At 44.0% G+C, this 26,739-nt stretch overlaps 1 protein-coding gene across 2 annotated transcripts in view; it reads right to left on the minus strand.

Moving 5' to 3' along the window:
- Positions 1-8,476: 8,476 nt before the first annotated feature.
- The window catches only part of ash1l (ash1 (absent, small, or homeotic)-like (Drosophila)), a 120,177-nt gene continuing 101,914 nt past the window's right edge, over positions 8,477-26,739 (minus strand). For both annotated transcript variants that reach the window (XM_060904928.1, XM_060904927.1), the window contains exons 24-27: positions 26,265-26,437; positions 25,954-26,120; positions 11,045-11,495; positions 8,477-10,808 (exon numbers count right to left, since the gene is read on the minus strand). In XM_060904928.1, the coding sequence (XP_060760911.1) occupies positions 10,717-10,808; positions 11,045-11,495; positions 25,954-26,120; positions 26,265-26,437 (883 nt within the window). In that variant the 3' untranslated portion in view covers positions 8,477-10,716. The remainder of the gene's footprint in view (positions 10,809-11,044; positions 11,496-25,953; positions 26,121-26,264; positions 26,438-26,739) is intronic.

The raw sequence follows: 26,739 nt of genomic DNA on the forward strand, positions 1-26,739 counted from the left end.
CCTGTCAGAAGTCACCAAGCCACTCACAGACTTGTTAAAGACAGAGGTAATGTGGGGTTGGGGTGCTGCACAACAGGAGGCCTTTAAGAGGGTGAAACAGTTAGTCATTGAGACTCCTGTTTTAGCATTCTTTGATTTAAAGAAAGACACAGTAGTCAGTGCTGATGCAAGCAGTTATGGGCTGGGTGGGGTTTTACTTCAATTACATGATGGACAATTGAAACCAGTAGCTTACTGCTCCAGGACAATGACTGATGCCGAAAAGTGCTATGCGCAGATTGAAAAAGAATGTTTTGTGGCAGTCTGGGTATGTGAAAAATTCTCTAGGTACTTGTATGGCCTGGACACATTCACTTTGCAGAGTGACTCAATACCAATGAGATGTCAGAGACTGCTGCTCCGTATGATGTGTTATAACCCAAAAGCTGAGTTTGTTCCAGGGAAGTAGTTGGTCATTGCAGACACCCTTTCTAGACATCCTCAGCCAGAGATGACGCAGGACATCGCAGCGTTGACCAGTGAGCTGGAGGCGTACGAGGAGGCTGTTCGTGAGGCATGGCCTATCTCTCCCAGCAAGCTTGGCATGGTCAAACAGCACACACTATGGGATGAAGAGCTACAGTTGGTGCAATGCTACGTCCTGGGTGGGTGGCCACAGTATTCAGCCAACGTGCCACTGAAGGTAAAACCTTACTATACTCACCATGACCATCTGACTCTGTCACAAGGGCTAGTGTTGTACAACAACAGAATAGTGATACCCCAGAACATGAGAACCGAAATACTGGAACGCATACACGACGGCCACCAAGGGATTGTTAAGTGCCGTGAGTGAGCTAAATGTAGTGTGTGGTGGCCTGGCATAAGCAAACAGGTACAAGAGACTGTCAGCACTTGCAGCGTATGCCAAGAGATCAAACCTACTCAGAGGAGGGAACCTCTGATCTGTACGCCACTCCCAGGCTGCCCATGGGAGAAGGTGGCAGCAGACATTTGCCAGTGGAAAAAGGATAACTTTATGGTAGTGGTAGATTACTTTTCAAGGTACATTGAAATTGCTCACCTAACTAACATGTCAACCGCTACAACCATAGCCAGCCTGAAGAATATCTTCGCCAGGTGGGGCTGTCCAAAGGAACTCATAACTGATGATGGGCCTCAATTCTCAGGGACTGTTTTTTTTTGCCCAATTTGCCAAAATGTTTGATTTTAGGCACACAACTACGAGCCCTCACTATGCACAAGCCAACGGAGAAGCGGAAAGAGCCGCGCAGACAGCCAAGCAGATCCTTAGGCAAGCTGATCCAAGCTTTGTTATCCTACAGAGCAACGCCACTGCAGGCAACAGGAGCTAGCCCTGCACAACTGATGCTGGGCAGACAGATCCGCTCTACACTGCCTACCTTGGAGGAGAACCTGCAGCCTGCATGGCCGGATCTGCAGAAAGTGCGAAAGACTGACAGCTGTGCCAAGCTGCGCTACAGTCAAACCTACAACGCCAGGTACAAAGCCAAACCATTACCTGAACTTCCGCCCGGAACCCATGTTTCAGTAAAGCTGGACAATGAGAGGGGATAGACTAAATGTGCTACTGTGGTGAAGAAGTGCCACACTCCACGGTCGTACATTGTACAGACCGAGCAGGGAGAGCTGCGGAGAAACAGACATCACTTCAGACCCATCTTTGGGGCCCACAGGCTCCTCAACAAGAACAAGTTCCGTTGGGTAGTAACACACACACAAACAAGGACAGTGACACACTAGTGACTTACCCAAGAGCTGACATACTTACCCAAGGCGATCAAGGTCCAGTCACTCCCAGTCCCACTGTGTCTGTGTTTCCAGAGACTCAGAGAAGCAGTGGCCGAGCAGTGAAACCACCAGACAGATATGGGGAATATGTGTAGCTACAGTATGTGTCAATCATAAATGTTGAATTTGCCTGTTCTATTGAAAAAAAGAGATTGACAATGCAAATGTTCTTTTAAAGTGAATACAATGTGTTATGAGATTGACAATGCAGAATGCGTTATGGAATAAGTAATGTTTAAAATGTAATGTTACAGTGGTAAGAATATTGAACAAGTTGACTTTTAACTGTTTTAGAAGTATTAATGTTCTACATGTCTTAACAGACTCAAAGAAAGGGAGATGTGTTGTAATGGCACTAGTTTATGTGCAGCGCGGAGCGCGGATGAATACATTGGGGTTTCATGTGTGTGTGGGGGGAATTGGAGGGCAGTTCGAAAAGTCATAGCTAGCAGAAGGTGCTCTAGCTAGATGCTCTCACATGTTGTAATGACCAGTTAATAAACCAGTCTTTGAAACATTCATTTGATCCACGTTCGGTAATTCTACAGTAAGGAGAACAGTGCTGCGGGATCACCGACATCACTGCACCAGTCACTGTTTACATAAAACCAGATTCCACCGCCTTTTATTTTACTGGAGAGATCCGCGTTACAGTCCGCTCTGAAAAGTTGGACGCCGGCCAGCTGTAGTGTAGAGTCCGGTATGAGCCACGTCTCCATGAAGTTTTAAGTTTATTTGTATAGCGCTTTTAACAACAGACATTGTCACAAAGCAGCTTTACAGAAAATTAAAGACCTTAAACACGAGCTAATTTTATCCCTAATTTATCCCCAATGAGCAAGCCTGTGGCAACGGTGACAAGAAAAACCTCCCTCAGGTGACATGAGGAAGAAACCTTGAGAGGAACCAGACTCAAATGGGAACCCATCCTCATTTGGGTGATAACAGATAGCATGATTATAAATAACGTGCTTAAACTATAACTGTGTCCTATATTGTCACAAAGTATAACTGTGTAAGCAGGAAATTCATTATAGTTTTAGCATTAAGTCTATTTTGTTGAAGTTATCAACTGTTCATTGATTAGAAACTTGAGTGCAAAACTGTTCATGACAACAGCAGTCCTCAAGTTATCATGTCAAAGAGAGAGAGAGAGAGAGAGAGAAAACACAGGTTGTTAGGTATGCTTAGTGTTACCTAATGAGTAAGAACAGTGTACTAGTACATTGTGTGCTGAGGGCAAGCGGGGACTCCAGCAAGACTATGACAGCATAACTAAAAGGGGAGAGCCAGAAGGTAACACAGACATGAGAGAGCCCTGGAACATAAAGAAGAAGACACTCCACCGCATAAAACAGAAGATGAAGAAAAGTCCCTGTTTCTCCCCACCAGCAGCTGGAATTCGTCCAGTTTGTTCAGAGCATTTTTTAAGGATTTTCCACTAGGAGACCAACTGGTCTGGGCAATACAATCACAGGCCCCAGAGTCCATGCGGCTGCACCGCTGCGGCATATTCTGTGATGCAAAATGGTTCACCAATCACCATACAGACAAACACACTACAGTGACTACACAGCTATCAAGAGCAATTACCAAGCACAAATGTTATGTCAAAGACACTCAAAGTTACACAGTAATGACATCGGATTCTGACATCAGCCATCTCAGTAACCAAATTTTAGTTTTGTTTTTCTTAACCAACATGATCTTGTGTGTACATCTTATAACATAGAGCTTCGTTTTCCTTGTTAAATGTATACTTACATGGTACTTGGTTAATTAATTGCAACTGATTGAACCAAATGACAAGACATAACTTGGTTTAAAATTTGGTCTCCCAGTGAAGCTGGTTTGGCATTGACTAGGAGACCAAATCTTGGTCTCCCAGTAACTACAGTATGTTAAAAAATGCTCTGAGTTTGTTCCATAGTGAGCGCACATTGGAGAGAAATATCGCAGGTAGCAGAGGCGCAAGATCCTCCGGCGTCTCACTGAGTGAGCAAAGGTGAGATCAGCTTTGACCAGAATGTCCAATAATTCCATGGATGACACCAGAAAGTTGGTAATAAGTCCGCTGTAGTTGTTCCCCTGATGTTCATGAACGCTTCTCTGGTGAAAGAAATTCAAGTATCACAGCAGACAACTGGGGCGGCACGGTGGTGTAGTGGTTAGCGCTGTCGCCTCACAGCAAGAAGGTCCTGGGTTCGAGCCCTGGGGCCGGCGAGGGCCTTTCTGTGTAGAGTTTGCATGTTCTCCCCGTGTCCGCGTGGGTTTCCTCCGGGTGCTCCGGTTTCCCCCACAGTCCAAAGACATGCAGGTTAGGTTAACTGGTGACTCTAAATTGACCGTAGGTGTGAATGTGAATGGTTGTCTGTGTCTATGTGTCAGCCCTGTGATGACCTGGCGACTTGTCCAGGGTGTACCCCGCCTTTCACCTGTAGTCAGCTGGGATAGGCTCCAGCTTGCCTGCGACCCTGTAGAAGGATAAAGCGGCTAGAGATAATGAGATGAGATGAGATGAGATGAGATGAGATAAGAAAAAACAATGCTCACCACCACACCGAGGCAGCCATCTTGCACTCATACCTTATTGTTCTTATTCCTGTTATTGATATTTTTAAAAGTATTTATACACTCCGTTTTGTTTATAAAGAGAATACCTTTCCTTAGTGTACCGTCAGTGCCTTTGACTTAGAGGGTTTCAGGCTATGTGTTTCGGTTGCCATAACAACCATCCTTCAGCGCTCTATCGTCATGGCGACCTGAGATGGCGGAAGTGACGTACAGGCGCGTAGCGACCCCTAGTGAGCAGAAAAGATTATGTGGCGCTAAAATTATTGCAAGTATTCTTCATGTAAGAAAGTTTATGGTGAGAGTTGTACCAGTAAGATTGCCTGTTTATATATTTGTTTATCTGCGTGGCGACGCAGTGAAAGGGGATTGTGGGTAAGCGCGCTGTGCACGTCTGCTACGGTGCTGTGCCTTTGATGCAAAACATGGGTCAAAAGTGACCCGGCTGAGTTTTTATCTTCTAGATCTTTGCAATAAATTAATTCCATCATTCAGTATTCAAGGTATTCCTCAATTAACTTGTTTTTGATCATCACACATCCTTATTTTATTTTTTCCTTTCTTACTTTCTGAATAAAAACCCTTTTTGTATCACTACCCTTCTAATGCACAACATGGGTCAAAAACGACCTGCATTCATTTTCCAGGTTATTTCATGTACGGCTGAGTGTTTCTATGATCTACTTTTGAAATAAATTCATTTTGTCATTTACTTTTCCAAATATGCAGTAAATATCTTGTTTTTGTTTCGCACAAATCATCATTTTTATTTTTCCTTTCTTAAGTTATGAACAGGGCGGCACGGTGGTGTAGTGGTTAGCGCTGTCGCCTCACAATAAGAAGGTCCAGGTTCGAGCCCCGGGGCCGGCACGGGCCTTTCTGTGTGGAGTTTGCATGTTGTCCGCGTGGGTTTCCTCCGGGTGCTCCGGTTTCCTCCACAGTCCAAAGACATGCAGGTTAGGTTAACTGGTGACTCTAAATTGAGCGTAGGTGTGAATGTGAGTGTGAATGGTTGTCTGTGTCTATGTGTCAGCCCTGTGATGACCTGGCGACTTGTCCAGGGTGTACCCCGCCTTTCGCCCGTAGTCAGCTGGGATAGGCTCCAGCTTGCCTGCGACCCTGTAGAACAGGATAAAGAGGTTAGAGATAATGAGATGAGATGAATGCGGGTCATTTTTGACCCATGTTGTGCATTAGAAGGGGTGTGCATATGTTTCGCATCAAAGGGTTAAGGTGAAAGCCGATTGGTTGCTAGAGAGGAGGCTTCGGTTGCGTATACAGAAGCGTTTAGATAAGACAAAAAAAAAATCTTCCGCGGCTTTAATCATCTCATTATCTCTAGCCGCTTTATCCTGTTCTACAGGGTCGCAGGCAAGCTGGAGCCTATCCCAGCTGACTACAGGCGAAAGGCGGGGTACACCCTGGACAAGTCGCCAGGACATCACAGGACTGACACATAGACACAGACAACCATTCACACTCACATTCACACCTACGGTCAATTTAGAGTCACCAGTTAACCTAACCTGCATGTCTTTGGACTGTGGGGGAAACCGGAGCACCCGGAGGAAACCCACGCGGACACGGGGAGAACATGCAAACTCCACACAGAAAGGCCCTCGCCGGCCCCGGGGCTCGAACCCAGGACCTTCTTGCTGTGAGGCGACAGCGCTAACCACTACACCACTGTGCCGCCCGGCTTTAATCAAATTCATAATAATATATTTGTTCCCTTCAGAGTAACTCGATGTTCCATGTACAGCTCGTGTGTAAACAATTAAAATTTGCTCGTGATCCCCAATTACACGATTGTTAGAGCTTGTTGAGCTCTAACAGCAATCAAGTCCAATAGCATTATGCCTCTAAGTCGTGTGAAAGGACTCAGATTTAAAGATAAGGTTAATTTCAATTCCATTCCAACTTAATCACCTTGTTTCATTTCCAAATGTACAAATAGAATCTGTTAAAGTGAACATCAAGCATGAAACGTGTTGAACAAGAGAACTTTGGCCAAGCAGACCGTATTAATAAGTGTCCTAAATAGAAATTTTGCTGTTTTCAGGCAGCACTTCGATATCTGCATCGGTACTTCTAAGCAGATGGTTTGAGACGGGCTTTGAAGGCAGCACACATGGGATATACAGTGGTGCTTGAAAGTTTGTGAACCCTTTAGAATTTTCTAGATTTCTGCATAAATATGACCTAAAACATCATCAGATTTTCACACAAGTCCTAAAAGTAGATAAAGAGAACCCAGTTAAACAAATGAGACAAAAATATTATACTTAGTAATTTATTTATTGAGGAAAATGATCCAATATTACATATCTGTGAGTGGCAAAAGTGTGTGAACCTCTAGGATTAGCAGTTAATTTGAAGGTGAAATTAGAGTCAGGTGTTTTCCATCAATGGGATGACAATCAGGTGTGAGTGGGCCCCCTGTTTTATTTAACGAACAGGGATCTATCAAAGTCTGATCTTCACAACACATGTTTGTGGAAGTGTATCATGGCATGAACAAAGAAGATTTCTGAGGACCTCAGAAAAAGCGTTGTTGATGCTCATCAGACTGGAAAAAGTTACAAAACCATCTCTAAAGAGTTTGGACTCCACCAATCCACAGTCAGACAGATTGTGTACAAATGGATGAGATTCAAGACCATTGTTACCCTCCCTAGGAGTGGTTGACCAACAAAGATCACTCCAAGAGCAAGGCGTGTAATAGTCGGCGAGGTCACAAAGGACCCCAGGGTAACTTCTAAGCAACTGAAGGCCTCTCTCACATTGGCTAATGTTAATATTTGTGAGTCCACCATCAGGAGAACACTGAACAACAATGGTGTGCATGGCAGGGTTGCAAGGAGAAAGCCACTGCTCTCCAAAAAGAACATTGCTGCTCGTCTGCAGTTTGCTAAAGATCACGTGGACAAGCCAGAAGGCTATTGGAAAAATTTTGTGGACGGATGAGAACAAAATAGAACTTTTTGGTTTAAATGAGAAGCGTTATGTTTGGAGAAAGGAAAACACTGCATTCCAGCATAAGAACCTTATCCCATCTGTGAAACATGGTGGTGGTAGTATCATGGTTTGGGCCTGTTTCGCTGCATCTGGGCCAGGACGGCTTGCCATCATTGATGGAACAATGAATTCTGAATTATACCAGCGAATTCTAAAGGAAAATGTCAGGACATCTGTCCATGACCTGAATCTCAAGAAAAGGTGGGTCTTGCAGCAAGACAACGACCCTAAGCACACAAGTCGTTCTACCAAAGAATGGTTAAAGAAGAATAAAGTTAATGTTTTGGAATGGCCAAGTCAAAGTCCTGACCTTAATCCGATGGAAATGTTGTGGAAGGACCTGAAGCGAGCAGTTCATGTGAGGAAACCCACCAACATCCCAGAGTTGAAGCTGTTCTGTACGGAGGAACGGGCTAAAATTCCTCCAAGCCGGTGTGCAGGACTGATCAACAGTTACCGCAAACGTTTAGTTGCAGTTATTGCTGCACAAGGGGGTCACACCAGCTACTGAAAGCAAAGGTTCACATACTTTTGCCACTCACAGGTATGTAATATTGGATCATTTTCCTCAATAAATAAATGACCAAGTATAATATTTTTTGTCTCATTTGTTTAACTGGGTTCTCTTTATCTACTTTTAGGACTTGTGTGAAAATCTGATGATGTTTTAGGTCATATTTATGCAGAAATCTAGAAAATTCTAAAGGGTTCACAAACTTTCTAGCACCACTGTAGAAGACATCAAATGAGTATGATGTATTTTGATGTAGTATGATGCCTACAATAAATTAAAAAAACAGTACTGTACAGAACACCGCAGGCTCAGAAGGCATCATTCAATGTTGTGCCTCAACTTTTTTCCCCTCCACTTTTCAGACACATCCAATAATTCAAATAACGGTACACAATGTAAATGCTCTACGCAATAGTTAAAATTCACTTTATTGGCAGATGTATTAATTGACTATCCATACAATTAAAATATGCTTTGACTGTATATCTTGAGTATCAATAGTTATGACCTAGTAAAGAATTATCACATGATTCTTGGCTAAATGTAAGAGCAACAGGCAGGTATATTCACAACAATGTAGTGCTTTTTATTAAAAAACAAACAAACAAAAAACAAATAGAATATAAAACAAAAAAGTAAAAACCAACAGCATTTTCATGACTTTAGAATCATAATTACAAACTTTTAACCAGAGTGGAAAAAGTTTTGACAAACTGTACACAACACAAAATGTCTGTCAGTCTGTCCATATACAATGCTTGCATGTTATTTTTGTGATTGTCTAAAATAACTAAACAAATCACACAAAAACACACAAATACAAGAAATACGAGCATCATAATTATGACCGTTATCACAAAAAGAAAAAAGAAGCTGTTTTCTCCCCCCTCCCCCCACCATCCAGAGTTGGTGGGGAAAAAAAAGATTAAGAACATGATAGTCAGCTGATAAAATTTTTTTTCTTGTTTAGTTTGTTTCTGCCATTTTTCAAAATAGCATCTTTATATTTTTATGTTGGTTTATTTTTTAGTGTTCAACACTTTGCAGCAAAGTAACGAGGAGTACATTTCCCTCCCCTTCAAAAGTAATAATAATTATAATAGCATTAAAATTAATAATTACAGTGACAGTTGTCAGGTCTGGGGTCACCGAGTCCATTTCGCCTTTCTCCTATGTCAACAAAATCTTGGACAAGTTGCTTAGTTTCTTTCTTCCATCACTGGGTTTTAACCTTCAGCCACATCCTCCTCATGCCCCAAGCTTAAATGAACAATGATGCCAATACAAACGGCGTAATAATAATAATAATAATAATAATAATAATAATAATAATACATATAGGGTTGAGTCCTGTACAATACAATACACAAAAAAAAAATCCATTATCAAGATATTGCTTTTTGGAGACATCTCTCACATATTCCCGTCTGCATATATACATAGCTTGGCACATCATATACATCTTCCTCTCTTGTCAGTTTTCTCCCACCTCTTCTCTTTCTCTGTCGTTTCTGTCAGTTCATTCAAAACAAGTGATGTTTGCTTGGGGCTAAAAATTATTAATATTGTCCTTTTGCGATCTAAAATGCATTTAAAAGAAACAAAAAGAAAACAAAAAAACATCCGAAGCCCCTCCCTTCTCCTGCCCAATCATCTCACTTGACTTCCCAGGATGTGTTAACTCATCCATTTTTGTTAATTGCAAATCAAACCCTTATTTAAAATTTTTTTTTTACCTAAAAGTTATGACATTTTCTTCTGACAGGCTACATACATTCAGGGCAGCGCTCAAACACACACACACACACACACACACACACACACCATTCTAAGGCGTTACAGTTAGTCAGTGCACCTCCACTGGTTAAACATCTTGTTGAGCTGGTAAATTGAACACTCAAAAACAGGGCAAGCTACTTCACAGACCAAAATCTCCAAGCTTTTCTTCTTCTTTTTTTTTTAAAAGACACAATATAGTAATCTCACCCTGCTCCCCTCCACTATTCCAGGTTTACAAAATAATGAAACCCTTCCCATCCATTCTGCCCTTGCCAATCCTAATATAATTACAGTATAACAGAAAAAAAAAAACAATAATGTACTTAATTATCTGTTTTGCTTATTTTTTTTGCCGCACAGCATCTTTCCAATACTGTAACGAGTGTTAGTGTACATCTCTGGGAGCGAATGACGTCCATGTTAGAAAAAAGTGCAGTTAGCTCTTTCTCCGCTTGCTTTCTTCCCTCCTCTTCTGCTGTCTCAGTCGACAGGCAGTGTATGTGCGTGCTACACTGCACCTCCTATGATATCCTTTATCCACTAAGAGGCGCTGGTCTCAGTCTCCTCTTATATCCAACTGCATGGCCAAACTCCCCCCCTCCCCCCCTCCCCAGTCCATTCTCAGAGGCCATATTCTTTCTGTATGTAGTACCACCTTGAAAAAACATTGACCTCTGTTGTCTTAGAAACAGAACAATTGTTATGTGACAGTTCATATGTGGTAGACTTAAATAGTACATATTCCTATGTTCATGTGTCACTGCAACGTAATTTTTTAAAATGCATCAAGGCAATAATTCTCTCATTGCTGGCAAAAAAAAAAAAAAAACACCATGTCCTGTGCACATACATGAGTCTCTCTTTAGTTCATTTCGGAAAAATAGAGCAAAATGGAGGACAGATGTTTTGAAAGGGGGAGCCTTTAAGCCTCAAGCGTCTCCCCTTTCTCAGACCTTCATCGTTCTTTTGCTGTTCCTGCATATTGTTCTGTTGCTGTCTGCTTGCCACCTGCAGCGATGCCATCACTTCCTGCTCACAAAGTCACTTAGTCCAAGAGTGCGTCTGCGCAAGCGGCGTCCAGAGCCCTCCTCGAGAAGATAAGTGACGTCTATAACTGCAGGACATACAAAAGGGAGCATTAGTCTGCTAAAAAAAAAAATTCTACTCTCCTCCGCTGTATGAACAGGCTGCCTGCTTGTGCTTCAAATTTTCACAGGGTTTAACATCTCTCTTGTATTTCTGAGTGCACTATGCATTCAAAAGGCTTTTTCATTCCATAACTGTTCTGAAAATAAAAGGGCTTTCCCTCTGCTTCTCCCTCACTAAACGACATCAGTGTTTTTCTCTTACCGTTTTTGCTGGGGGTCCGATGTAGGAGGTCCAGCAGGATCTTGTTGAGTCGTTCCCTCTGCGCTTCCCTCCGTCCCAAAACGGACAGATGCAGTAGTGAAGAGGAGAGCGAGGACGCCTCTGCTCCTCCTTTCTCCACGGAACTTTCTTCCACCTCCCTCCTCTCCTCTTCCTCACCCAACTCTTCCTCCTCTTCATCATCTTCATCCTCTCCAGCCCTCCTCTGCTCCTGTGGTGGCTCCAGTACAGACAGCGCAGTGGAGGACTCCTCGTGGTTACAACCCGCATGTGCTCCTGCTCCTCTTCCTTCTGTGTCTCTTGAGAAGGACAGCTGGTCGCATGACCCACCGGGGGAGGGGTCTTCATCACAAAGCCCGACTCCTTTGGAGCGTTCACTCTTCCAGGCTGATCGCCCGCCATTCCTCTTGTAGTTGTCGGGAACATGGTGAGGCTAAGAGAGGTAGAAATAGAGAAAGACAAAGAGAGAATCCAGAAAGAGAGAGAGAAAATTTGCTTGCTAATTACACAACATAAACATATGCATTATGGAACACATTCCATCAACATATCATCTGCTTTAGGTTTTCAAACCAAGATCAGTGTGCGTTTAGTGTATTCGCAATTAGGATAATTATCCCATGTGACATTTTCCCCTCATCTTCTACACCTAATCTCAGTGTGAACGACAGTCGCCCACCAGTGACAGTTGTCAATTTTCACATGAAGCATAAGCATTGCCATGGAATAGGTCAGTGTGTTTACATGTTCATTTCTGTGGTTGCAACATCTAAAAAAAATATTTATAGATAAGTAAAGAAGGCCGCAACACATCCTCTACTCTCTGCTTTACTACAGTGGACAGTTATGTATGATACACATCTACAATATACTGTACTACCTGAGGTTAAAAAAAAAAGAAAAAAAAAAGAAGGATTACTTCAACAGTCTAGATCAGGGATCATTAAATACAACCCCAAATCAGGTAAAGTTGGGCTGGTATGTTGAAATTGAAGTTAAAAGAGAAAACAAATAATTATTTGTAAATTATCATTGACCTATATTACACTCAAAACAATACAACAGCGCATTATTTGACGTTTTACCTCATGTATTTTATTACTGCTGTTTTTTTTAAATAAACAATTATTTAAATTTTGATTCTTGCAACACATTTAAAAAAAAGGATGGTAGATTCCTTCTCATGGCGGCACGGTGGTGTAGTGGTTAGCGCTGTCGCCTCACAGCAAGAAGGTCCTGGGTTCGAGCCCCGGGGCCGGCGAGGGCCTTTCTGTGTGGAGTTTGCATGTTCTCCCCGTGTCCGCGTGGGTTTCCTCCGGGTGCTCCGGTTTCCCCCACAGTCCAAAGACATGCAGGTTAGGTTAACTGGTGACTCTAAATTGAGCGTAGGTGTGAATGTGAGTGTGAATGGTTGTCTGTGTCTATGTGTCAGCCCTGTGATGACCTGGCGACTTGTCCAGGGTGTACCCCGCCTTTCGCCCGTAGTCAGCTGGGATAGGCTCCAGCTTGCCTGCGACCCTGTAGAAGGATAAAGCGGCTAGAGATAATGAGATGAGATGAGATGAGATTCCTTCTCACAGTACTTAAAAGATGTTGAGGCATGAAGCGTTTCAGGTGTTACAACCCCAATTCCAAAAAAGTTGGGATGCTGTGTAAACTGCAGATAAACACAGAATGCGATAATCTGCAAATCATGGAAACCCTATATTTCCATACAATATACAATTTAATTGAATAGTACAAAGAGAACATATCAAATGTTGAAACAGAAATTTTATTCATCTCATTATCTCTAGCCGCTTTATCCTGTTCTACAGGGTCGCAGGCAAGCTGGAGCCTATCCCAGCTGACTACAGGCGAAAGGCGGGGTACGCCCTGGACAAGTCGCCAGGTCATCACAGGGCTGACACATAGACACAGACAACCATTCACACTCACATTCACACCTACGCTCAATTTAGAGTCACCAGTTAACCTAACCTGCATGTCTTTGGACTGTGGGGGAAACCGGAGCACCCGGAGGAAACCCACACGGACACAGGGAGAACATCAGGGATGTGATTTTTCCGCGAATTCACGGAATTCTGCTTTTTTCACCTCAAAACTTGAAAAAAAAAATGTTTCCGATTTTTCCCTCAAATCCACATTCGTATCCTATTCGTTCCGACTTTGTTTGAAAGATGGCAGCCTCGGATTTGCATCTTTATGCCTCGATCACGGAGGCTGCCATCTTTCAACTGTTTGTTTGAAGCGAGCGCGTTCATTGGTTGTTACAGAGCGATGGGCCAATCACGTACCTCGTTTCATCTCATTGACGTAATTACGTCATTTACGCAATTACGTCATTGAGATGAAACGAGGTACGTGATTGGCCCATCGCTCTGTAACAACCAATGAACGCGCTTGTTAGATAGCTGTACGTAAGCTCACTTCAAACAAAGAGTTGAAAGATGGCAGCCTCCGTGATCGAGCGTAAAGATGCAAATCGAGTTAAAGAAATCGACAGAATAGTGAAAAACAAGTTCCGCTGGGAATGGTTGGAGAAAGAGCTTGCTACAGACGTTGGACATGAGACTGTGAGACATTTGTTCAGTGATTTCGTTCTTTGGGGAGATGGCAGAGGTCTCTGGCTGTCAAGTTTGGGGATACTGGGACCTCCCCTGTCCGAGCTACGAGCGTCCAAAGTCGGGCTGGAGCCCGGGATAGAAACGAAACCTAAGCGGAGCGCCGCGGCTCGCCTCGGGGCGAATTACGTCCCAAGCCCTGCTCGCGCTGGTTCTTGGGGGGGGGGGGGGGGTGAGAGTGTGTGTGTGTGTGTGTGTGAGTGAGTGTGTGTGTGAGAGTGTGTGTGAGAGAGTGAGTGAGAGTGTGTGAGTGAGAGTGAGTGTGTGAGAGAGAGAGAGTGAGCATCTGTGTCAGAGTTGCATGTTGACCATTAAATTGGCTTGAATTTGTTAATCATGACAAGTTTTTTCTTGTGTGTTTTGCTTGCCATTTTAGTACAATTTTTAAGTCAGAAAACCCCAAAACCCAGGAGCTTCGGGGGGCTTCCCCCCTTGTCCCCCCACCAGGGCGCTGCCCTGGACCAGCTGGGGGCCTGCGGCCCCCAGACCCCCGCCTAAAATTTTCAGATAATTTCACCAGCCCCAAATCACATCCCTGGAACATGAAAACTCCACACAGAAAGGCCCTCGCCGGCTGCGGGTCTCAAACCTGGACCTTCTTGCTGTGAGGCGACAGCGCTAACCACTACACCACCATGCCGCCCCAGAAATTCTATTGTTTTTTTTTAAATATCTGCTCATTTTGAATTTGATGTCAGCAACACATTTCAAAAAAGTTGGGATGAGGTATGTTTACCACTGTGTTGCATCACCTCTACGTTTAACACCACTCTGTAAATGTTTGGGAACTGAGGAGATCAATTGTGTGCGCATGCACCAGCTCGTGTGCAGCCTGCGACGAACGTTCCTGATTCCTTTTCTCTATTTTTCTACTTGTCTTATCTTCACTTTTTTTTTCTCCGTTACCATGACACTGTAATCATGCCACCATGAGGGTTGCAAGAGTTTTGGCGTTTTTGCTCGCAGTCGCAAAACTTTTTTTCAGCACAGCGATGCAACAACTCCACGCCACCTGCATTGTTTACACCAGGGATCAACTGATCGAACTGAAGCCGGCCGCTCTAGCGACAAGACCGGAGAAGATCCCTGCGGTAATTTGGCAGAAAACACACAGAGGATGCAGAGGAAATAAGAAGCTACGGAGAAAGAGGGTGGCTTTGAGACAACGGAAGCTTATTGAAAAAATCTTATAAGCCGTGTCTCCCCTCTATCATCATGGGGAACGTGAGGTCCCTCGGGAATAAAGTGGACGAGCTGATGGCACTGGCCCAGAGTCAGACAGAGTATCGGGAGTGTAGTTTAATGTGCTTCATGGAGACATGGCTGCACCGGGATGTTCCTGACGACAACGCTACAATCAAGGGCTTCCACATGGTGTGTGTGGACAGAGACTGCACCAGGAGCGGTAAGCGCAAAGAGGGAGGGCTTGCTGTTCTTGTGAACAACCGGTGGTGTAACCCAGCTCACATCACCATGAAGGAGCGCATCTGCAGCCCGGATGTTGAACTGTGTGCTGTCGGACTTCGTCCATATTATCTGCCCAGGGAGTTTTCTAATGTCATCATGGTGGCTGTTTATGTTCCCCCTGCTGCAAACCCAAACACTGCTTGTGACACTATTCATTCTGCAATAGCCCGGCTACAGACTCAACACCCGAGTGCATTCATTGCTATCTCGGGTGACTTTAATCATGTTAATTTGGACAAAACACTTTCCACTTTCACCCAATTTGTGAACTGTCTTACCAGAGAGGGAAGAACAATGGAGCACTTGCATGTGACGTCACAGCCGATCCAGATTGTGACAGACGCCATCTTGTCGGTCAAACGCCATATTCCGCCTTCTACTTCTACTTCTGGTTCTACTTCTGCTTTTACTTCTACCTTTTCTTCTGGAAAACCCTACTATATACAATTCTACTACAACGGCTGCGGCTACAAGCTCTCCCTACCTGTGCACGTTTTTTATGTTTTTTGTGTGTATTTTTGCATGTTGTTCGTCTGTACCGGACTTCAATATCCACTACAACCGTATGGACTTACTGGACATTGGTTTCCAGCAGAAAATGACAGTTTGTAGCGATTTCCATCGCATGCACAACATTCCGGACGAGAAAAAAAAAAAAACATTCCGGACGAGATAGCGAGACCAGCGGGGTCTCCGTGGATTGTTATCGGAAGCAAAGCCAAGGAGGCGGCGCCGGGAGCGGAAGCAAAAGCGAGGCTGCAGGCAGAGCCGGCCTGTTGACTAAGCTCAGAAAACAGCTGCTCAAATCTCCACTGCCAAGCCTCTACCTCTCCAACGCCAGATCCATGTAAACAAGACGGACGAGCTGGAATTACCTTATTCTATTCTATAATCGGCTGGTCAGTGCTATACTCAATACTTAAGTGACTTACCCGTCCAATGAGGATTCTTGTTTACAAGATGCCACATCTGAGTCGCTGACAAATCCTGAATTTCTGTAGAGATAACTGTCCAGAGATTTATAAGCACGCAGTGCTTCACCACTGAACAACGAGGGAAAGTTAATGAGGTAATTATACACGTCCGGGTATTCCGCTGGCAGTTCAAAATCCGGTCGTGAAAACTCCGTCCGGAAAGCCATAAGGGTCACAAATCTGTAGATCGTTTATTTTAGACATATATCTAGTTATCTGTTCATTAGAAAAATGAGCCGTGTAGTCCGTCGGTTGAAATTGATCCATTCTGCACACGAGTGCAGCAGTATTCAGCGGTGTTTTTGACCGACAAGATGGCGGTTGTGTACTTTCCGGTCACGTGACTGCAAGATCTCTATAGACCTGCTGTATGCTAATGTTAAAGAGGCTTACAGCTCTTCCCCCCCTCCCCCCACTGGGCAGGTCAGACCACAACCTGATTTACCTCTCCCCCTGCTATGTGCCTCTGGTGAAGAGACTACCCACCACATCAAAGATAGTGAGGAGATGGACAGATGAGGCCAACGAGACACTGCAGGGATGCTTCGAGGTGACGGACTGGCAGACACTGTGTGAGCCCCACGGAGATGACATTGATGGGCTCACAGAGTGCATCACGGGATACATCAACTTCTGTGTGGACACCACTGTCCCAGCTCGGACTGTCAGCTGTTACCCCAACAACAAGCCATGGGTAACGAAGGACATCAAAGCCCTCTTAAATGAGAAGAAGAGGGCTTTCAGAGCCGGCAACAAGGAGGAGGTGTGAGGAGTACAGCGTGAACTGAGAGCAATGATCAGGGAGGCCAAGGAAAAGTACAGGAGGAAGTTGGAGTGGAAACTCCAACTGAACAACATGAGAGAGGTGTGGAGTGGAATGAAGACCATCACTGGTTACAAGCCAACCAACAGTGAAGGAGTGGATGGCAATGTGGAAAGGGCGAATGAGCTGAACCTTTACTTCAACAGATTCGATGGCGTGACCCCAACCCACCACCACTACTCTTCTATGGGATAGCTACAACCACACACTTCGCATTCTCTCCCCCGCCTCTTCTTGCCCAACCTCATCCCCATTTCAGGACCTCGTTCGCACCTCCTCAACAGACCCCTGGCTGAGCACCCCCCCCAAGAAACATCTTCATCCCTCCCCCACCCATCACCTCCACACTGATCATCAGCAAGGAGCAAGTGAGAAGACAGCTGAAGAGACTCCATGCAGGAAAATCAGCAGGCCCAGATGGTGTTAACCCCAGAGCCCTGAAGACCTGTGCCCTCCAGCTAAGTGGAGTACTTCAGCATGTCTTCAACATGAGCCTGGGTCTTCAGAGGGTCCCTGTGCTGTGAAAGACGTCATGCCTTGTCCCTGTACCAAAGAAGCCGCGTCCCAGTGACCTCAAAGACTACAGGCCCGTGGCACTGACGTCACACATCATGAAGACCCTAGAGAGACTCATCCTGGAGCAGATCCAGCCTATGGTCCAACCACTTCTTGACCCCCTTCAGTTCGCCTACCAGCCCCGTCTTGGAGTAGAGGACACAATCATCTACCTGCTCAACAAAGTCTACGGCCACCTGGACAAGCTAGTCAGCACTGTGAGGATCGTGTTTTTTGATTTCTCCAGTGCTTTTGACACCATCCGGCCGGCTCTGCTGGGTGAGAAGTTGACAGCGATGCAGGTGGATGCCCCACTGGTGTCCTGGATTGTGGATTATTTGACTGGCAGACCACAGTACATGCGCTTGCAGTGCTGTGTGTCGGACAGAGTGATCAGCAACACCGGGGCTCTGCAAGGAACTTGTCATGCTCCGCTCCGGACATCCACTCCGGAGATTACAAATCTCTCATGCCAGCGCCGATCCGAATCCGGAACAGGAATTCCTTCCTGCCTGCATTCACTTCCTGGTTTTCTCTGCTGTTATAAAAATGCTGTTCTCAGACAGAAACTTTGCCAGAACGCCTCGCTTTGCTTCTAGCTGTTTCTGTGTCTCGGTTATGTTTCATGGTTGTTTGCTCAAGCTCATTTTTCTATTTCATGGTTTTTGCACTAAGGGTTTATTTCTAGTTCATGTTTTTTGCACTAAGAGTTTATCCTAGTTCATGGTTTTTTGCACTAGGGGTGTTTTCTTGTTTTTGGTTTCTTGTCCTAGCATCTTTTTGTCCTTGCCTGTTTCGTGTTTTTCTCTAGTTTTCTGTCTCTTGTTATCTGGATTATTTTTGCCATTTGTTTTTGTCCCGTTTGTTTACCCTTGTGCCACGCCCTTTTCCGTGGATTAAATCTCTCTATTTATTTGATTACTGTCTGTGTTCTGCTTGTGGATCCATCTCACCACACCTCCACGATCCCTAACAGGACTGTTCTTTCTCCTTTCCTTTTCACTCTGTACACCACTGATTTCAGCTACTGCACGGAGACCTGCCAACTCCAGAAATTTTCTGATGACTCTGCAGTGGTTGGACGTATTACTGGTGGTGATGAGAGTTAGTACAGGATGGTGGTGGACAACTTTGTCACGTGGAGCAGAAAGAACCACCTACAGCTCAACGTGACGAAGACGAAAGAACTGGTAGTTGATCTGAAGAGAATCAGGGCTCTGGTGAACCTTGTTAACATCCAAGGGGTCAGTGTGGACATGGTGGAAAAATATAAGTACCTGGGGGTGTACTTGGATAATAAACTGGACTGGTCCAAAAACATGGGCATGGCATACAAAAAGGGCCGAAGCCGTCTCTATTTTCTGAGACGGCTGAGGTCCTTCAACATCTGCTGAACGATGCTGCGGATGTTCTATGAGTCTGTGGTGGCCAGTGCCATCCTGTACGCTGCTGTCTGCTGGGGCAGCGGCTTGAGGGTGAAGGACACTAACAGACTCAATAAGATCATCAGGAAGGCCGGCCATGTTGTAGGTGAGGAACTGGACTCTCTGACAGTGGTGTTGGAGAAGAGGACACTGTCCAAAATAAAGATAATCTTAGACTGTCCTTCCCACCCTCTACATGAGGAGCTGATCAGCCACAGGAGCACGTTCAGTAAATGGCTGATTCTTCCACGCTGCACAACTGAGAGACACAGAAAATCATTCCTACCTGTTGCAGTCAAGCTGTAGAATGCCACTGTATAACTGTGGTACACTGTCTTACCATGTATACTGTATTCTTAATTCGGGTGCAATATATGTATACAGAGTCTCTTCATTTTGCTTTTATTTGAAGTTACTGAACTTATTTAAATTTATTTTATTTGTATTCTTTTTTCGGATGATTTTATCTTCTATTTTTAGACATGTTTACTTCTTCTCTGATTCAGGAGCTTTGTAGCAAATTTGAATTTCCCTCCGGGGATTAATAAAGTAAGTCTGATTCCAAATTGCTGTAGTCCTGAAAGAGAAATGTTGTCCCATTCTTGTCTGATATACAATTTCAGTTGTTCAACAGTTTAGGGTCTCCTTTGCTGTATTTTGTGCTTCATAATGTGCCAAGTGTTTTAAATGGGAGACAGGTCTGGACTGCAGGCAGGCAAGTTAAGCACCTGGACTCTTACTACAGAGCCATGCAGTTTGAATATGTGCAGAAAGCAGTTTGGCATTGTCTTGCTGAAAGAAGGAAGGCCTTCCCTGAAAAAGATTTTGTCTGGATGGCAGCATATTGCTCTGAAATGTGTATATATCATTCAGTATTAATGATGCCTTCCCAGATGTACAAGCTACCCATGGTATGTGCACTAATGCCCCCTCATACCATCACAGACGTTGGCTTTTGAATTGTGCACTGATAGCAAGCCGGCTGGTCCCTCTTCTCTTTAAGCTGGAGGACGTAGTGTCCATAATTTCTAAAAGTTATTTCTACTTTTGATTCATCAGACCTCAGGACAATTTTCCACTTTGTCTCAGTCCATCGTAAAAGAGCTCGGGCCCAGAGAAGATGGTGGTGTTTCTGGATATTGTTTTATATCTGGTTTTAACTTGCATTTGTGGATGCAGTTAACGAACTGTTTTCACAAACAAAGGTTTTCTGAAGTGTTCCTGAGCCCAGACAGTGATTTCCACTACAGACATGTGTCTGCTTTTAATGCAGTGTGCCATCTGAGGGTCTGTCGTCAGTTTTCAGCCTTGTCTCTTGCATACAGAGATTTTTCCAGATTCTCTGAATCTTTTAACGATATTATGTACCATAGATGATGCGATTCCCAAATTCTTTGCAATTTTACATTGAGGAATGTTATTCTTAAATTGTTGCACTGTTTGCTCAGGAAGTATTTCACAGACCGGTGAACCCCTCCCCATCTTTACTTCTGAGAGACTCCACTTCCCTGGGATGCTCTTTTTATACCCAATTATGTTATTGACCTGTTGCCAATTTACCAAATGAGTTTTTTTTAGCATTACACAATTTTTTCAGTCTTTTGTTGCCCCGTCCCAACTTTTCTGAACCACGTTGCTGACATCAAATTCAAAATGAGCATATCTTTTTCAAAAAAGAATAAAATCTCTCGGTTTCAACATTTGCTGTGTTGTCTTTGTACTATTTTCAATGAAATATAAGGTTTTCATGATTTGCAAGTCTTCACATTCTGTTTTTATTTATATTTTACACAATGTCGCAACTTTATTGGATTTGGGGTTGTATTTTGTCCCATTCTTCCTGCAAACAGGTCTTAAGGTGTGCAACAGTCTGGGGTCGTTGTCATCATATTTTTCATTTCAAAATTCTCCACACATTCTCTATTGGGGACAGGCACCCTCTTCTTCCGCAACCACGCCTTTGTAATGTGAGCAGAATGTGGTTTTGCATTGTCTTGTTGAAATATCTCTGGAAAAGATGTCATCTTGAAGGCAGCGTATGTTGCTCCAAAATCTCAATGTATTTTTCTGCATGGCGGCACGGTGGTGTAGTGGTTAGCACTGTCGCCTCACAGCAAGAAGGTCCAGGTTCGAGCCCCGTGGCCGGCGAGGGCCTTTCTGTGTGGAGTTTGCATGTTCTCCCCGTGTCCGCATGGGTTTCCTCCGGGTGCTCTGGTTTCCCCCACAGTCCAAAGACATGCAGGTTAGGTTAACTGGTGACTCTAAATTGAGCGTAGGTGTGAATGTGAGTGTGAATGGTTGTCTGTGTCTATGTGTCAGCCCTGTGATGACCTGGCGACTTGTCCAGGGTGTACCCCGCCTTTCGCCCGTAGTCAGCTGGGATAGGCTCCAGCTTGCCTGCGACCCTGTAGAACAGGATAAAGCGGCTAGAGATAATGAGATGAGATTTTTCTGCATTAATGCGCCATCACAGAAGTGTAAGTTACCTTTGCCAAGGGCACTGACACAACCCCATACCATGACAGACCCTGGCTTTTGGACTTGTTCCTGGTAACAGTCTGGATGGTTCTTTTCGTCTTTGATCCAGAGCACATGGCATCCATTTCTTCCAAAAAAAGACCTGGAATACTGATTTATCTGACCACAATACACATTTCCATTGGGTGATGGTCCATCCCAGAAGCCCCTGAGCCCAGAGAAGTTGAGGGCACTTCTGGACACAGTTAACATAAGGCTTCCTTTTTGCACTTCCTTTTTGTTAATCCGTATTATAGTGCTTGACAAAGATTTGCCAAAGTAACCCCTGAACCAGGATGACGGTTCTTGATGCCGTACCATCTGAGGGATTGGAGATCACTGGTATTCAGCTTTGGCTTGCGCCCTTGCCATTTATGCATCAAAATTCCTCCAGATTCCTTGAAATGTTTAATGATATTTTGCACCATAGAGGGTGAAATATCCAAATCCCTTCCTATCTTTCTTTGAGGAACATTGTTTTTAAACATTTCAATAATTTCCTCACGCATTTGTTGACAAACTGGAGAGCCTCTGCCCATTTTGCCCAACTTTTTTTGGAATGTGTTGCAGCCCTGAAATGCAGGAATGGATGTATATTAACAATCAAAATGAAGCTGACCAGACAAAACATGAAATATCTTGGGTTTATATGGTCTGCAATTAAATGCAAGTCAAAGTAAATTTAGAAATCATGGCTTTTTTTTTTAAATTTCCATTTTCCTGATCGTCCCATCTCTTTCTGATCCGAGTTTGTAACAGGATACATTACACTTAGTCACTGTCAAATCTAACAACCAATAACGCATCACCTTCAATGTGAAATGGGCAGACAGTACATATACAGTGCTTTGCATAAGTTTTCACTCCGTTGAACTTTTCCACATTTTTCAGTGTTACAAGCTGGAACTGAAATTGACTTGAATTGTAATGAATTTCATGCACCTCAGTTAAACAGCCCATATTACAGAAGCTAATTTAAAACAAAATCAATATAATTTGCAAAATTAAAAAAAAGTAAAAGTCATGTAAAAAAAATTTACAAGTTGTGATTGGAGACGTGGGCGGCACGGTGGTGTAGTGGTTAGCGCTGTCGCCTCACAGCAAGAAGGTCCGGGGTTCGAGCCCCGTGGCCGGCGAGGGCCTTTCTGTGCGGAGTTTGCATGTTCTCCCCGTGTCCGCGTGGGTTTCCTCCGGGTGCTCCGGTTTCCCCCACAGTCCAAAGACATGCAGGTTAGGTTAACTGGTGACTCTAAATTGAGCGTAGGTGTGAATGTGAGTGTGAATGGTTGTCTGTGTCTATGTGTCAGCCCTGTGATGACCTGGCGACTTGTCCAGGGTGTACCCCGCCTTTCGCCCGTAGTCAGCTGGGATAGGCTCCAGCTTGCCTGCGACCCTGTAGAAGGATAAAGCGGCTAGAGATAATGAGATGAGATGAGACTGGAGACGTATTCACCTCTGTTGCAGTCAAGAGACATCTACAGCATCAACTTTTTAATGATAATTAAGAATAAAAAACTGCTTATCATGGACAAATTTTTTAAGTAACTGAGTTTACAGCCTTGAATTCATTGCTCTATCTTCTCCCCCTAGTGGAATAACAGAGCTCTTTCGAATCAATCCACTTGTTAAGTGTGACGTCAATAGCCATTTCCAGGACCAAATGTCCCTTCAGTATTACCAATAGACTTAGCGATTTTTCAGACCCCTTTAGTGACTTTAATAAAAAAGAAAACCTCAGGACAAATCTAGTGATTTTTCCAGCACACGTTGTATAGCCATATTGACTGTCTTGAACTCAATATGGCTATCCAACTCACATTACAGCTGCTGTTATACAAGTTTAACAAGATATCCCTTGCTGGCAACTATGCCATAACTCAAATGCGACTGAATTGAACAAAACGGCAATACGCGTCTTACCGACATATAACAAAGAATCCTGTCAAGTTTCATGAAATTCCTCCAAAAATTGTGAGAGGAGTTAACTTCAGAAGGTGAGCACCCTTCCCAGGATGGACGGACAGACAGACGGACGGACATCGCCACGACATAATCCCCCTTTGGGCCTTTCGGCTAGCGGGGGATGAAAACTTTTTGCCAAATTACATGAAATTCCTCCAAAAATTGTGAGGGAAGTTTCAGAAAGCAAGCACACCTTGATGAAATTGCCAAAGTACAACTTTGTACAATCAAGAGCATAACTCTGGTAAAATTTTCACAAATGAAATTAAATTGCAATATGCATATTACTGTCATATAACAAGGCCTTTTGCCAAGCTTCAAGAAATTCATCCAAAAATTGTGAGAGGAGTTGATGTCAGAAGGCAAGCACACCTTCATGAAATTGTGAAAGTACAAGGTTGTTAATCAAGGGCTGTAACTCTGGTAAAATGTGACTGAATTTAACGAAATTACAATGTGTACTACCGACATACACCAATGCCTCTTGTCAAGTTTCATGAAATTCCTCCAAAAACTGTGAGATGAGTTGATTTCAGAAGGAAAGCACACACTCATGAAATTGTCAAATTATAATTTTGTTAATCAAGGGCTGTAACTCTGGTAAAATGTGACCAAATTTAAAGAAATTAGAATATGCGTATTACCAACATATAACAAAGAATCCTGCCAAGTGTCGTGAAATTCCTTCAAAAATTGTGAGAGGAGTTGATTTCAGAAGGTGAGCACCCTTCCCAGGACGGACGGACAGACAGACATTGCCACGACATAATCCCCCTTCGGGCCTTTCAGCCAGCAGGGGATAAAAAGCAGGTTCGCGCAACTAAGGCCGAATCCCATTTCACCCCTTGGACCAACCCCTTGGCCCTTCCCCTCCATTTTGCGCGTTCACGTGAAGGGGTAGGGGTATCCCAATCCCAGTTAACGCGGAGGGGTAGGGGAAGGGGTAGGGCTTCTGTACCCCTCCAAACGGAGATTTTCCTGGAGCTGACTCAGAACGAAGGGGTTTGAGTGATTTCCCACAATGCCATGCGGATTTCAGTGAGATTTCATGCGGATTTCAGAAAGATGGCGGTTCCCGCGGCGAAAGATTGTCATAAATGTATTTTCTCCATTATTTACGTGTTTTAAGTTGTTATCCAGAGGAAACACGCCGCTTGATTCGCTTTCGAGCTGAGAATGAGCAGCGATTTCTGAAATCCAAGCTGCTGCTAAAAAGCTTTGGGAGTGAGTATTGTTTTCGGTTGCTTGACTGCGTACGTTTTGTTCTGTTATTCTCGCTTTTATTGTTTACATGAGTGTTCTGACACCTCATTCTGTCGGATGTGGTGCACGAAGCGCCAAAGATATCCCATTCAGTGGTGTTAGTTAACAAATCACACCCTGCCAGCAGAGATTTCTGGCTCTGACTGTAGCGGCTGGTCGCAGCCAATGACGCATTTGGTCGCGTTTTGCTAACGTAAACACTGACGGAGGTACGCGATGACGTATGCGATCGTTGAAGGGCTATCCCAATACGTAGGGGTTGAATTTCAAGCCCTATCCCTTGTAGCTCAGTTTCAAGGGGAAGGGCCAAGGGGAAGGGGAAGGGGTAGAAATTAGAATTGGGATTGGGCCTAAGTGTAATGCTGGACTTGTGCTTGTGACCAATCACTGATAACGCATGACCAATCACTGAAAACCCTGATCCCCCCCGACCAATCAGTGATACCCACTGTTTGTCCCACTCTTTTGCCTTTGTTCTTCATTTTAAACTTTTTTTTTGGAGATATTACATTTTATAAGTACTTCCTTCATGGCAATTAAATGAATTTTTTGGACCTGGATCTATTCAAACAAGTGACACAGCACTGCAGCATGTTGAGAAGAACAAAGCTTGGCCCCGGAAATACTGTCCATCATGGCTGAACAAGCAGATAAAACAGTCCACACAAGCGGATTTTAATTTAGGACATGGATTCTGTGACACCCCTGGAAAAAGACTGATAATTTATTGAACTGGTTGGGAAAGGAACACACCATCACCAATGTTCCTAGTACTAATGTTCCTAGTACACTACTGAAAAAACATATTTAAGTCAGCTTTATGCAGTCCAATTTCTGCCGTCGTAGATATAACTGTACATTGCAAAGGATCATGTTTGTTCAGGAGTTGAGAATGCGTGTCTTAGGACATGTAACGTCCTAATCTCAGACTGCAGACACACGTCTACAATCTACCAATAGGAGGATGGCATAAGACTACACAAAACTCACACCACAGCTACAAATACGGTCTCAGTGATGGCAAGCAAACATAAAAAAAAGAGCAATGTGGTGAATCATGGCAGCGGAGAGAGCTGTTTATAATGCATCTCAGGACAGGACAGAGCTAAAAGGGACGAAAGAAGTAGAGGATGAACGTGTGTTATCGCACAGTCTGTTGCTGAATTTACACACAGTGTAAAACCTGCTTTAAAATCGCAAATACGGTATAGTGGTGAATACTTCAGCTGTAAACACTACACAGGCTACATTACTAAACTCAGACTGACAGACAAAAACTTACTGAGAAGTCCCTTTTGGGTGCGAGTCTCTTGGGGAAGTGGTTGAAGGCGTAAGACTTGGTGCACACTGGGTAACGGTTACGGTGGATTTTGTAAAAAAGATGAGCAGATTTGTCCAACCGGTAATCGCAGATGTACACATCCTGCTCCTTCACGCTTTTCGGCCGACCTGCCACCATAGAGGAGGAAGAGGAGCAGAGAGAGTGTTTGACTGTGTGTGTAGGTCAGAGTGTGTATGAATAAGTGTGTGAAAAGACCTCCGTTGTGTACATGATGTCCTGAGGTGTGTTTTATCACACGAAGCACATCTCACCCTTGCAGTAGGTGTACAGGTCCAGGACACAACACATTCCCACCACTGCCTCCAGAGGAATGATCTCATAGAGCGGCACTCGGAACAGCTCGTTATGGTAGAAGCGGCGTGAGGGCGAGTGATGAGTCTCGTGAGGTCGGAAATAGTGATGACCAAAAGCAAATCGCTCACCCCTACCGAAAACACAAACCTGGTTAAAACACTGCATTCACAAAGAAAGGTTTGTTGCGCTCTAATAGCACTGTTTTTGTATTAGGTTGCAGTTATACGTGTGTCCTCTAGGGGCTGCTGTCACATGAACCACACCAGAATTTACTGAATTCCAGTGCACAAGTAGAAGAGCAAAAAACAATGCTTCACTGTCGGAATAATAAATAAACGATAACGCAGACATCATGTTGTTTGGGGGAAAAGATTATAATGATAATTATAAATCAAAAGTTTATTCAGCAGAAAGAGTGGCTTTTGTATGACA

This window comes from Neoarius graeffei, chromosome 22 (assembly GCF_027579695.1).
Source record: "Neoarius graeffei isolate fNeoGra1 chromosome 22, fNeoGra1.pri, whole genome shotgun sequence".
Taxonomy (NCBI): domain Eukaryota; kingdom Metazoa; phylum Chordata; class Actinopteri; order Siluriformes; family Ariidae; genus Neoarius; species Neoarius graeffei.